At 30.1% G+C, this 14,057-nt stretch overlaps 1 protein-coding gene and 2 non-coding genes across 3 annotated transcripts; 1 reads left to right on the top strand and 2 right to left on the bottom strand.

Annotated features, from left to right (window-relative positions):
* Positions 1 to 4,425: 4,425 nt before the first annotated feature.
* Positions 4,426 to 4,497, bottom strand: TRNAD-GUC (transfer RNA aspartic acid (anticodon GUC)). The gene has a single exon. It is a non-coding gene; the product is annotated as a tRNA-Asp (tRNA).
* Positions 4,498 to 5,702: 1,205 nt separating this feature from the next.
* Positions 5,703 to 5,774, top strand: TRNAP-AGG (transfer RNA proline (anticodon AGG)). The gene has a single exon. It is a non-coding gene; the product is annotated as a tRNA-Pro (tRNA).
* Positions 5,775 to 5,929: 155 nt separating this feature from the next.
* On the bottom strand, positions 5,930 to 8,868 carry LOC129303191 (rop guanine nucleotide exchange factor 7). Its single transcript, XM_054942319.1, has 7 exons — positions 8,237 to 8,868; positions 7,998 to 8,114; positions 7,750 to 7,904; positions 7,581 to 7,655; positions 7,194 to 7,484; positions 6,756 to 7,112; positions 5,930 to 6,657 (listed from the first exon to the last, which is right to left on the bottom strand). The coding sequence occupies exons 1-7, from the start codon at positions 8,553 to 8,555 to the stop codon at positions 6,172 to 6,174; spliced, it is 1,800 nt and encodes a 599-aa protein (XP_054798294.1). The 5' UTR covers positions 8,556 to 8,868; the 3' UTR covers positions 5,930 to 6,171.
* Positions 8,869 to 14,057: the final 5,189 nt, after the last annotated feature.

The raw sequence follows: 14,057 nt of genomic DNA, 5'->3' as shown, positions 1-14,057 counted from the left end.
ACTATTAAGAACTTATTAATATTTTCATGCCATTTTTTTTTCTCTACGTATTTTACCATGTTTTGTGTAATTTTATTTTTACTCGTTTATACTTTTACCTTATATTATAAAAAAATTATAATGGTTATTGCTCCCTTGCGTCAAAGATAAAAATCATATATAATATATGAAAAAATTCTATATAAAAATAAAAATCATGAATATAACTTATTTTTCATGTTCTCTGTAGTGTACAAAATATGGCTGCTTTTATTATATATACATCTATATTATTTTTATTAAAAACGTCACACAAACTTTCTTTCCCTAATTACATCTATCTTTTTATCCTTTCATCCAGGTGCTTCTATTCAAAACATGGTTAGACATTTTTTTCATTAAACATAGTTAGACATTAAGGTAACATATGGTATGAAAATAAGTAGAAAAAATGTGAAATACATTAAAAAATAAGATAGATATTTTTTATTTTGAAAAAAATACCTTTTTATCTATCAATATTACATAAATATAGGCACTTTAACTAAAAAAATTAAAAATAATTTGTTGTGTTATGAAAAATTAATGTTTTTGATTGAGCTAAAACCCTTTTACAAAAACTTCATAAAAATTTCTATTGTACGCACTACACAGTGCGTGAGTGGCTCAATGCGGTTGAGAAATGCATTATAAGTAAATATATTTTACATTATGAAATAATAATTAGTTGAAATATCACTTATTAAATTATAAAATCTTATTTAACATAAACACCATTTTAATTAAAGAAGATATGGGAATTACAAATCTTAATTTTGAAAGAGTGAAATTATGAGAAATGTTATTTTGTCAACCACCAAATCAATCACGTGATCAAGATAAATTTTGGAAAAATCACTGTAAAGTCCCTAAAGGAATTCTAAACCTATGAAATATACAAAGTAGCACCAATTTCCAAATCTTTTATTTTAAATAAATTTTGACTCATAATCACTCAAATACTCTTGTTTATCTTTTTTAATAAATGCGTTCTGCATTGAGCACCAAATGCTCATTAAAGTTAGGAACAATCTTGGCTTCCCGTTTCAACTCAAATTGATCCATGTTGTTCATTTAAATTAATTATTAAATAATTTTACTATTATATTTATTAAAATAAAAATACAAAAATGTTAATATTAAATTTAAACTATTTAAAGTTCATTTAAATGATTAATTTATAAAATTTATAAATTTCTAATATTAAATTAAAGTTCATCTTTACTTTATTTTAAGGGAAAATAGCATTTTACCCTCCAAATCTATAGCTTACTTATAAAAAAATTGTATATGAATCTTAGAAGGTAATATAATAAAAAAAAACTAGGGAGAATGGCAACAAAGAACCCCATAAAATAATTAATGCCGAATTAAAATCTTATCATCGCTTAATGATGCAGGAGGTGGCTGGAGGTGGCTCAGTTATCACCATTGTTTCCATCAGAGGTTCCAGTCGAGGACAAACCTATAAGATTTGGGAATCAGTGGATGGGTTATTTATTAAAAAAGAATAAGGATAACAATAAGGGTATTTTAATAATTATAAATAAAATATATTTAGAATAAAAGATTTGGGACCTGGGACAAATTATACATTTTTATGAAACTTTATCGAAAAAATATAAATTTAAATCCTTACATTTTACTCAAGTTTTATTATAAATCTCTGTATTTTTTTTAATATTTTAAATTTTTATATATCTTTTGTTTTAAGTCCTTTCACGAGCAGTGTTATAGCGACCTAAAATATTAAAAAATAAAAATATAAGAACTTAAAATATTAAAAAAATGATACAATGATCTATTGCAAAACTTTAATAAAGTGTAAAAACTTAAAGTTATATTTTTCTAACTTTATAATAATGAGAGTTTTTATGAGAGACTTTGTAGTGAATTTTTCATAAATTTTTGCATCCAAACTGTAGCTAGCATTTTTGTAATATGAAGTCATGAAAAAGGTGCAAAAAAATAAAGAAAAAATTACATCAAAGTTCTATATAAAAAAATTTATTATTTAGGTTTTATAAAATTTGTAAAAAACTCATAAGTCTCAAATCCTATGAATTTTATAACTCAGCAAAGAACATATATAACTAAACAACGTCATTTGTAATTTATAAAGAAAAAAAACAACTTATAATAGTAAATTATAAATGTTTATTGTTTAATTATAAATGCTTTTTATTAAGTTATAAATATGTAAGATTTAAAAATATTTTATAAAATTTATAAAATCCTTTGATAGTAAGTTATCTTTTGTGTGAGGTTTTGATGTAATTTTTCTAAAAATAAATAAACTGACATCATAGTTCACAAAACAAAAAAATCTACAACCATGTGATTGACGAGGGACCACGGAAGTGTTGTGCTGTGTGTGAAATATATGCCTGTCCTTCCCTCATGAAAAGAGATAGTAAACAGGTGGGCCTGATTGTTAAGAACCTAAATTTTAAAAAGAAGAGATAGGTGGACAGGCTGGCTTGATTTTTAAGGACTTAAATTTTAAAGCCTAATTTCTTAAATTTTGTCAAAATTTTGAGATTTGGTCCTTATTAATAGGGCTCAGAGTCTGGCCTAAAAGCTCAATTTCAAAAAAATAAAAAATAATATTATAATTTAATATTATTCTTTTAAAAAATAATTTAAATCAATATTATAATATTTAATATTATAATTTAGCTTTAAAATTCAACATAAACTAAAAAGAGTGTATGCTAAAAGATGAATTATCTGAGAGTAAGAGAGTCAAAATGCCATAGTAATAGAACGTTAAAAAGGAGACATCAAGTCAAGAGATGAGAGGGAGAGGTAAGTCAATAAATGGAGAGAGCTAGAGAGTGAGCAAAACGACATGAGGGAGAGGTGAGACAACTAGAGGAAAGGAAAGGACAAGAAGGAAAGGTTGAGTTGAAAGATGAAGGGAGTTAGGAAACTTGAAATGATTAAATGCTTAAGATTTTTTCTCATTTACTAAATGATGCATTTCAAGATAAAAGAAAAAAAATAGAACAGGAGTTGAAGGGCCATTCGAGCTTGAGTTTTTTTTTTCACTGCTTATCAAGGATAGGCCCAGAAACCTGATTACCCTAAAAATCCTAAATTGTTCAAACATGAACCCTTTTTTTAACAAGATTTTTAAACTCGATCCTTATTCTCAACTCTACTTACAAGGGAGGACTAGGCTTTCCTCTTCCTTTTGAGTTAAGTGTCGCGTGCATCTCCTCAATTGCATATCCTCCATAAAAAGAATAAGGGTCTATTTGAAAAACTTTTTTGAAAACAGTTTTCTATTCTTCAGAATAAGAGAACAAAAAAATCTATTTGGTAACGTGTTTTTAAAAAGTATTTTGAAGAACAAAAAAATAAAATATTATTTTAAAAAATAAAAAAATAAAAATAACTTTTAGGTGTTATGTGATTATTGTTCTGAAGAACAAAAAAGAATGAGAAAAACACCTACTTTTCTTTTTTTTCTTAGAATATGTTTTACAGAACACCAGTTCTCAAAATAATAAAATAAAAATAGTTTCAAACAGCCCTTAAGTGATTTGAATTAAAATTTTTTATTTTTCTTTATTAAAATAAAAAATTACTTAAATTATAAAAAATTAATAAATTTGACAGTCCAAATTTAACATTAAAAATTTTTTTAATATTAAATTTGTGCCATCTAAAATATATTTAAGTAGTCAATTTATAAAAAATAATATTAAATTTGAATCATATATATAAAACCTGAAATATTCAAACTAGTAAATGGATCTATTAAAAAAGTTTATAATTTATATATTTTTCATTATAAATATAAAATAAAAAAATTGAATTTAGACCATCTCCATGTTGTCAATAGATTTGTTGGTAGCGTGGCGAGCCAACAAATTAAAGCTGTTGTTGGCCTCTTTTGAGCACATGGTGGAAAGTGATTATTAATTATTTTACAACAAACTCCATAATGCTACTGGTAATTTTAGAAAGAGGATGATCATGGCCGATAACTAGTATTGTTTGGCCTGGCTAGAGGGAGAAAGGGAAGATAGAGAATTGTTAAGCGATCAGTTGTTAAGACTAAGTTAAGACTAAGTCAATCATAATCTATAGCTTTTTATCTTGGGTTAAACGTGTTAATACCACAGTTCGACACGCTAATCAAATTTCGAAATTCATACCACAGTTGTTGAAACCTGACCAGCATATATAACATAAATATAGTTTCCCATGAATTTGAATTGTTCAACGGGAAATGGGGTAACGTACTGACGCCAGTTGCGTGAGTAAAACGCAATCGAAAGCGAGCGACATCACGTGAGGACACATCATTTTACAGCAGTAAACGACAAAACTGTTTTTTTTTTTCCTTTTCAATTTAACTTTCAAATTTGAAAAAGCAAACGGTTAAAAGGGAGAAAACGCCGTTGCCGGGGATCGAACCCGGGTCGCCCGCGTGACAGGCGGGAATACTCACCACTATACTACAACGACCCGTTGATTGGAGTACTGACCCGTTTATTATATCAATAAAATCAACTTAATAAAATGCCACAATTATTATCCGTTCACGAGCTGCCCGAGAAAGCCGCTTCCAATTAGCCTAAGGGGATGTTGACGCGGCGCTGCTGCGGTCACAATTACTTTTAGAAAAATGAAGATCTTTTTTCCGGAAACAAAGGAGTAGGTGTGTTTTTCTTTTTAGCTTAGGTTTATACTAAATTACTAATACAGCGTTACTTTGCGATAAAAAGCTAAAAGACCATGAAACGTCTATAACTTTTTGGGAAATTTTCATGAAGCACCTTTTGATCTAACTTAATTTTACTCAAACCCTTTAAAAGAATAAAATTTCACCATAAATGTAAAGAATTAAAACAAAGATAAAGAGTGAAGTGAAATGACCTTATTGTCTTCAATAAAAATAGATACATGAATAACTCATGTAAGAATATCAACAATTAATATGTAAAAAATTAACAATTAATGTATGTAAAATTTATAACTCTTATTAACAGTATAACATTATTATAAATTTACATCTCTCATTTTCACATATGTCAATTATTTATTTTTTATAAATTAATTATTTATTTTTTATACAAGTTGTTTATATATGTTTAGCTTTATTTGTTTATATTCATAATGATATTATACTATTAATGAGAGTTACAAATTTCACTTAGATTAATTATCTATTTTTCATACATCAATTATTAATTTCTTACATAAGTTATTTATATGCTTAGCTTTATTAAGAACAATAAGATCATTTTAGTTAGTTTTTTAATTATATTTCAATTTTTCACATGCACAATAAAATTTTAAAATTGTAGAGGTTTTGTTTAAAATTAAATTTGTTCAGGGGTCATCAGTTGAATTTTTCTCTAACTTCTTTATACTGCCAAGAGGGATGGTTAGGGAGATATGGTCACAATTCATGTATTCTACACATTTTGAAATTTATCAAATAAAAGTTTTACAATTATGTAATGTTATTAGCTGAAAAATTGACTCTTCTTCAAAGATGGTGTTAAAATAAAAGAATGGACAGTACAAATTGAATTTTAAGTAAAATAAATTTCACCGAATTTATAAAAAGAGGATAAAGTCCATCAATCTCCCTTGGTGTTGGGTGATAGCGTCTGCTAGAGGTACGAGCATATCATTTGTCCATATTAGGAAAAATGACCAAATCAGGGCATTTGGTCTAGTGGTATGATTCTCGCTTAGGGTGCGAGAGGTCCCGAGTTCAATTCTCGGAATGCCCCAATTTTTGTCTCCATTTTCTTTCTATTTAAATTTAAATCCGGCAGATAATTGCGCACTGCAGCCATAAAATCCCTGCCAAATCCAGCTACATTTTTTGTGCTTTCACTCAACGATAAGAAATCACTCCAATTATTGTCCGATAAAGAAATCACCATAACTCACAAATAATCGACAGTCTCTTTTAAAATTCAATGTCAATTCCAGCCAACTTTAGATACAATAACATGTATACCAACTGCCTTCGAGCTGAACTGCTTCATAACTCCTCCTTAATATACTCACCTCAATAACAATAACTACCAACCTCTAACTACCAATAAATATCAGTAGATGATACAGAGACGATTTTTTCATAATTAAACACGCTTGTCCTTCAATGGAAACATTGGATATTGTTCATTTTTTCAGAGCACATGATTCCCTTGGCTGATCAGGATGTTCTGTCTCTGTTCCACTGGTAGTACTTGGTGAGTTCAAGCAATTCACTTCACTTGAATTGCTACATATTTTGGCTTTCGTCTCTACCCCAAGATAATTCGACAACACCCTTTTCACCCCAAACCCACGACGATGAGGTTTGAGGCTGTTGTTGTTGCGGATGAAAGGAGTTCTCTCTGCTGGACTTATGAGCGGTGGTCCAGGTGAGAAGTTATTCGTGCCACTACCTGCTGATTTGTGAGGAGTGCCTGAGACAGACACTGAGATCGGACGAGAAAACTTCTGCTGAGGATTGTGACTAACCGTCGAAGAAACTAACGGAAACCTGTCTGAATGTTTTGTCAAGTCGTCCACATACAACAAATCATCAATACGAGCCAGAATGTTAAACGCCATGCTCTCCAATACCCTTGAGTAGCTCTCCAGAATGGACTTGCCCACGTCCTGAAATTATTCTAGATGAGACATTTGAAATTTGAAAGATGGATATTGTTTCAAAAGAGGAAAAAAAATAAAAAATCAAAGTGAGATAATGTTGGAACCTGGTTGCATTGGATCTTGCTGGTGTCCAGGGTGGTTTGAGTCAAACCAGGGAACCTCTGCTTCAAAGATATCAGAAAGTTTTCAGCTCTTTCCGCAAGCAATTCTCTCTTGTCTCCGTCAGCCATGAAATCTCTCATCATTTCCCAGGACGATTTTGCTGTTGAACGGCTAGGATTAGGTGGGGGCCTCGAATGAGCCCTTCTACGCCACACATATATTGAGGCTTCCGCTCTGTTAGCAACCTCCAGAGCCACGTGTTCGTTGGAAAGGTCGAGGCAATCAAGCAGGCACTTTGAAGAGAACTGGTCTGATGTTATGTAACGGTATATGAAATCCCCCAGGCAGCTTCTTCCGTTCTGAAACAACATACAACAAATTGAAGCCGCTTTCTTTCAAGTTTCAATCATAAATGCATTGGAATTTATCAAAATTCAGACTTTGGGAAGGGCTTCTATGTATGACTCTGGAACTTCCATTTCAGCTAAAGCACTGTCGTTGATCGCCATGGCTGCTTTCAGAATTTGGTTTGCACATTCTCGTGTGTGGTTCAATTGCTTTCTGGAGTTCTCGCTCAGACCTGCAGGAGGAACGCGAGGCACAGGGAGCCACCATTTCTCCTCTTGCCTCTGCATTGGCTTGCGGAAAGAGGCTGACCCATCTGCATCTGGGGCCACAATTCCTTGATCAACGTACCAAAACTCTGTACTGGTGAAACTGTCTAATATTTCCTGTCAACAAGAGATGTGTTCATCAACACGCCCAAACTAGAACTAGTTAAATGCCAATATATCATGAAAGAGGCAGAGTCAAAATTCAAGACTTACCATTAGCATGTTATCGAGTTTGCGGAGAGCTGGGAGATTAATGAAAAGATCTGACCTCGGCCTGCAAGTCATTACCTGCAGGATCACCATACGAGAAACCTCTTAATTCCCTTGCTTGGAATTAGGCTTAATTTTTCTGGGTACTGATAAAAACTGAATTAACTTTTACCTCAAGCTTGGTTCCATCAGGAAATGTTTGCCAAGAAGGAATTAATTCAACAATGTGATCACCAACACAAAGAAGCCACTCCATCTCTCTTCGCCACATTGCTTTCTTTTCGTCAGGCAGAGGTTCTAGTCTCCATAATTGCCCAAATACAGTGGCTAAATGTGGCATAAATTCCAAACTCAGTAAATTCGTAGTTTCAAAAATTTAAATCAAAGAAGAAATTTTAAAGGAGTCCTGAGAAATCAAACCACAGAGATTAGTAATAGCATTTGAGATAGCCAGTGCAGTGCAAACCCCTTTTCCAGACCCTGACATATCTTCACCAAGCAGTAACTTTGCAAACCTTTCCTTCATCATATCAATCTCTGTCTCAACAATTTTTTTTAACCAGAAAGGAGTAATTAGACAACTAATAGATGCATATAGTAACACATTTTGAAATTGTTGTCCGAACAAGAACACTGTATGAAACTAGAAAAGTGCTAACCTGACATTTTTGAACCGATTCTGCTAAATTTTGAGCTGTCCTCATGGGAAAGAGGTTGGTTATCCTTTTCATCAGATTTGCCGCACTTGGAAATCGTGGCCTTGCGAATGGGCCAGCCAAGAGGAGCAGGCGAAGAGGACGGTTTGATGGCTGTAGCTTCTTCAGTTGAACCGAAGGAGCTAGACACACTCGAACTCGTCTCTCTTGACTCCGCACTCGAATCGGTGAACGACTCAGAATTAGCCGTTTTGGCCCCAGAGGAGCGAACCCCGTCTTTCTTCTTTTGAAAATGTTCGGTCTTCTTAGATAAAGCTTCCATTTTGAGGAACTTTTGGAAGTTTTCACAACGCAAAAGGCAAATAGGTAGTGGCTTACTCGGACGATTTGCAAGTTCTCAACTCAGTTCCAGCCATGACAAATTAGAGAAGCAGAAGAAACTGTGGGGTGGGTTTATTGTGCTGAAAAGGCGAGGGAGTGAAGAACGTGTGGCTTTTTCGAATTCTGATTCTGCTCTTCTCTCTCTCTCTCTCTCTCTCTCTCTCTCTCACAACAATGGTTTTGAAGGTGGAAACGGGAAAGATAACTGCCAATCGCCACATGCCATACCAACGGCTCTCTGGCTTTCGCTCTCAGCTTCGCTCAAATTTGAGAGTAAGTATAGAGTACGATCAAAATATTTAATAAAGAAAATTTAAAACCAGGCAGCTGTATTTGATTGCAGACGGAGTCAACAGCCGAGGGTGGGTGGAGTTTAAATTACTTTATTGACCTTTACCTTCGTTTCATATGTTTGATACCGCATGATGTATGTACTCAACCATGCTATTATTGCTTTGATTAATTGATTAATCTGTAACGCTTGGTTATTGTAATATTGTTTTGTTGCATGTATGAATGCTTCATTTCCCATCATACCCATCCCATTTCATGTTCTTTCAGCAACAAGGACAGGCAATTTTTATTATTTTATTTAAAAAACATAAAAGTAAATCAAACTTTTTAATCAATACCATCAATATTATTTCATCAATATAAATATCACCATCACAATTAAGTTTTATAGGAGAAATTAGTCCTTCAAAACGTGATAAACTAAAATTTAAATCCTTATTAAAAGATATACTTATATTTAATATCTGATCATATTTTAAATAAGATTACTTTTAATAAAAAAAATACCTGTAAAAAATTAATATAAATATCAAACTAAATTATAATAAGTAGTTAAAAAATGATAGCTGAGGAGCTAGGCTCCCATCAAAGGAATGCTTCAATAATTTTTTTCTTTAAAGTTTGATTTTTTCTAAGTCCTGTCTGACATGCACAGTAGAATTAAACAAAAAAATGGATAATCTAGATCGCAATATGGATGATTGAAAATTCTTCAATTTGGCATTTTCAGGTGCTTTTAGATAAGGAATCGTTTTGCTTGCTATTCTGAATTTAAACTTGTTAAGATGTATACCAAATACCAAATAACATAAATGCTTCACGAAGATAAACACATGCATGTTTGAAAGAAAGAACGACATATGGAGGAAAAAAAAATCAGCAATAAATGGCGCAGCTGATCAATAAACCTAATTCTAATTCAATTGAATTTAATTCCGAGAAAACAAGGATAGCTGAGCACATGCATGCATGTTAAAACACCTATTTCTACCAGAACCAGCTTGCTCTACTTCATGACCCAACAAAAGAGAATTTTACTCACTTTATCTTCAATCTTCATATAGTATTTTGTTATAATGCCACACAAAATGTCTTTAGTTTTCAAAAGATAGAAATTAGGGGTCTGTTTCATTTCTGTTTTTAATTTTTTTTTGTTTTGTAAAAATTTGTTTCTATAGGTGTTTTAAATGTAATTATTTTTAAAACTGTTTTTTGTTTTGAAAAACAAAAAAATATAAACATTTTGAAGCTGTTTTTCATTTCATTTTTCATTTTTTAAATACATTAATTTAATTATTAAAAATTATAATTATAGACCAATAATGATCAAAAGACACCATCATTAGACTATCATTTGCTTTTTTTAACTTTAAAACTGTTTTTACACTAGCATAGTTATACAAATTTTTTTTATTTGTTATGAAAAACAATTGTAAAAACAGTACTCCCTCCGTCCCAAATTATAGGGCACTTTTAAAAAAGCATTTTCGTCCTAAAATATAAGACACTTTGAGTAGATTAAGGTTTCATTAAATGTACCATTTTAAATATTACCCTTTCTCTCTTTATCATTAATTTTCATCTCTTCTTTTTTCAATGTATTAAATGATGGATATTTTTGAAGGTTTATATTTTTATTTTAAAAATAAGATTGCTAAGTGTATTTAATAATGTTTATTGATATGTGAAATTTTGTTCAAAAATGACTTATAATTTAAGATGGAGAGAGTATTGTAAAATAATTTTTAAAAACAAAAAATAGAACAGAAACCATGGTTACCTGTTTTTCTTTTGAACGCAAATTTTATTTCCCGAGGATTTATTGTCCCCATTTGTAAATGTTCTATTTTTGAGAGCAGCGTTCGTGAGTTTTCCGTTGTGCCTTAAAGCTGTGCGTTTCAAACGATTTTAAAAGAATTAAAAATTGTTATTTAATTTTTTATTTTTTATTTTTTACCGAAAAAGAACATATAAGAACGAACGGTTCGATTGCTTCTTAAACTCCATTAACTTCTGTTTGACATTCCAAGCTATGTTAACTGTTCCTTACTTTATAAAGCTCGTATTTATGACGAAGATTAGCGCGCTCTAAATAAAATGTTCTATTAACGAACTATTTTGGGATGCCATTAAGGTCGTTAATTTTAGGTTATGGCGTATGTCATTTTTTTAAAAGAATCTAATTTAGTATGCATAATATTTTATTAGTCATTAGTAAGTATAGTGAGTGTGTGAATAACAATTTTATAAAGAAATAAAAGAATTATTCCCAATCCTTATTGTAAGACCCAGTTAACTATTAGTTTCTTGATATTAAGGAAATTGATTATAGTTAGTTAAATATTAAAATATTTCACAACTTTTCAAAATTACCGTTTGATTGATTGGCAATAAAACTCATTGGAATGAGATGACGGAAAAGCCATTGTTATAAAGAAACGAGCATTTCCAGAGATTAATTATAATTTGTTAACAAAATTAATACTAACACTACAAAAAGATCTTGTATCAAGGACTAATAAGTAGACCCTTACAATGGATTTTGGAAGAAATATTCTTCCATCCCAAATTATAAAACATTTATAAATGAAATTACACATATCAATAAAATTTATTAAACACACTTTAGAATTTTATTTTTTTAAAATAAAAATATAAACTTAAAAAATGTCCTCATCCAAAACTCCATTTATTAAAAAAAATTAAAAAGAGAGAATATAATAAAAATGGTAATATTATAAAAACATCATTAGTAAAATTTTATTTTTATCAAAATATCTTATATTTTGAAATGTTAATTTTTTTTTTTTAAAAAGTGTCTTATTCTGCAAACACAAGTCCCTGGAATCTAAATTAAGGAATTCATGGTCTGCTGCCAAATGTATTAATGTATATTAAACCAAGTCATGTGTCTTGATGTTGTTTTCACGTGCCAAATGTTAATGTATATTACAGCCTAACGGTTGTAATAAATTAAATCAGGCCTCGCCCCATACGGGCACTAAATATCATAAACATTCACTCGTGACACAAAATTGAGCTCCCAGTCTATATCCAAATTAAAAACAAAACATAACAACCAATTATTATTATTATTATGAAAACCAAAATCTGCTCATTCAGGCTACATATAGGAACCACCAGTGCATAGTTCTTTGAAATTGTTGATTCAGTTGAATGAATGTTGGTTTGCAGTTCAAATAAAAAGAGAGGTAAAAAGTGGAAGAACACTTGCGTGGTCTGATACGAAGGTAAAAAGCCGTTGATTCACTTTAGTTCAAATTACCGAAGCAGCGTGTGAGGAAAAAGGGAAGGGATAACGGCTAGCAGCAAGCTAAGACGTGTGTTTGAACTTTGAAGGGATAGTGTCATTGTGAAAAAACAAGTGTTTTTTTCATTTTCTTTTCATCCGTTTGGAAAAGCAGAAGCAGAAACGTTAACCTTAACCATTCTTGCTTCCTGGTGGTCCCTATTTTCCAAAACTCCTTTTTGTACGCTTTCCATTTTCTTTTTTCTTCACTCTCCCCCTCTTGCGTCAACATCAGCAATCAATTGTAACCTTAAATCTAAAGCTTCACTACTCAGATCATATATATACATTTGGCCATGCTGGATTCCAAAAAAAAAAATGAAATAAAACAAAAATAGATGAATGGTCTTTGAGGACTGTTGACTCTAAAACAAAGACTTTGAGGACTTTGTGCCCATTCAAAATACGCGATTTTTTTAATGTAAGTATAAATTTTTAAATTAGAAATTGACCCAGAAACAAAGACTAGTAAACTTTTTTGTATTATTGATTTAAACATTTTGTTTTTATTATTTGTATATTAAAAAATATATCTGCAAGTTCTTATAATTTTCCTCAATTTTAAATTAGATTCTTGTAGTTTAATTTTTTTAATTGAGTTCTTGTATTTAATCAATTCAACTTTTTAACCTCTTAAAAATAAAATCTTTGAATTTTTTCTTGAGAACAAAATTAAGAACTTTTATATTTTTGAAATAATTATATAACTTTAGAATTAATTACATAATTTTTATAATTCAAAATTTATATAATTACATTTTTTAAAATATTTCTATATATTACAGAATTTTTATAAAAAATTAATAAAAATGTAAACAGTATATAAAATAAACTTTCTTTGTTTGATTTTGGATAAAAATATTAAATTAAATTTTTTTAAATTCTGAAAGCTTTTTTTTAAATTTTGATAATTTATTATTAACTTTATTTCTTAAGAATTAACATATTTGATACTCTTTCCGTTAAAAAATGTAAGGTATTTTTAATCTTTTGAGATATAATCATTGTCTTTTTTTCAAAAATACCCCTATTGATAGTGATTTTATATTTATTATAGGATATTTAATAGAAATAAATATAAAAAAAATAGGATTAATTTAAAAATAAATAATAATTTTATTAAAAAATAAAATTTAATTAAAAATACATGTGAATTTGGATTTGGTAAGGCTAGATTGCGATGGCTGCGGGAGAAGGAAGCTGAAGTTGGGATTTGAATCCTAAGAAAGGATTCTGTGTTTTAAAAAAAAAACCCGAACTTGGGCCATTTCGGTAAAATCCGTTGAATGGCCTAAACTGTTAAAGTATTAGCCAGGCTTGCTCATTACATCCCACGCATTGTTTTTTTTTTTTTTTTTTGAGTAGTCCGCGCATTGCTTTTCAGCACAAGGTTGCAGCAGAGAATTGTGTAAAGAATAACAAGATTAATACATATGCCAACCCAAAAAAAAAAAAAAACAAGATCAATACATATCCATATAATTTTTTGTAATTTGATCATCCAACCTTTTATTGTGCTAAGGTGGTTAATCATACTAAGATGGAGTTTACAAAGCCAAGAACATATATAAAATTTGCTATTGTCACAAACATAAGTTTAAATGGAAAACCTATCTTGAAAAGCTAAGATTTAGATGGAAGAACTCCTCATATTTATAAATTTTCCTTCATTTTATAAAGCTTTTTGATGTAAGACTCATTAGACCTCATGTTAGTTGTAGGTAGTCTTTTTTATAACATCGGCCTTTTAATAAAATTATCAATGTCAATAGCATAAATTTAATGGAAGAGCTCATCTTAATGGACTAACATATTTTGTGAAAAAACCCTTAAAATTTA

The sequence above is a fragment of the Prosopis cineraria genome, unplaced genomic scaffold (genome assembly GCF_029017545.1).
Source record: "Prosopis cineraria cultivar Desert tree isolate PC_DT_omini unplaced genomic scaffold, ASM2901754v1 PC2, whole genome shotgun sequence".
NCBI lineage: Eukaryota > Viridiplantae > Streptophyta > Magnoliopsida > Fabales > Fabaceae > Prosopis > Prosopis cineraria.
The sequence above is the reverse complement of the archived record's forward strand: the minus strand, read 5'-3'. Positions and strand labels throughout refer to the sequence as shown.

Excerpts from the sequence above, each read along its gene's own strand:
- LOC129303191 (XM_054942319.1), bottom strand. The coding sequence starts at position 8,555 with ATGGAAGCTTTATCTAAGAAGACCGAACATTTTCAAAAGAAGAAAGAC. Across the intron at positions 7,656-7,749 it reads CTGATGGAACCAAGCTTGAG|GTAATGACTTGCAGGCCGAG; the intron begins GTAAAAGTTAAT and ends GTGATCCTGCAG. Across the intron at positions 7,113-7,193 it reads ACATAGAAGCCCTTCCCAAA|AACGGAAGAAGCTGCCTGGG; the intron begins GTCTGAATTTTG and ends ATGTTGTTTCAG.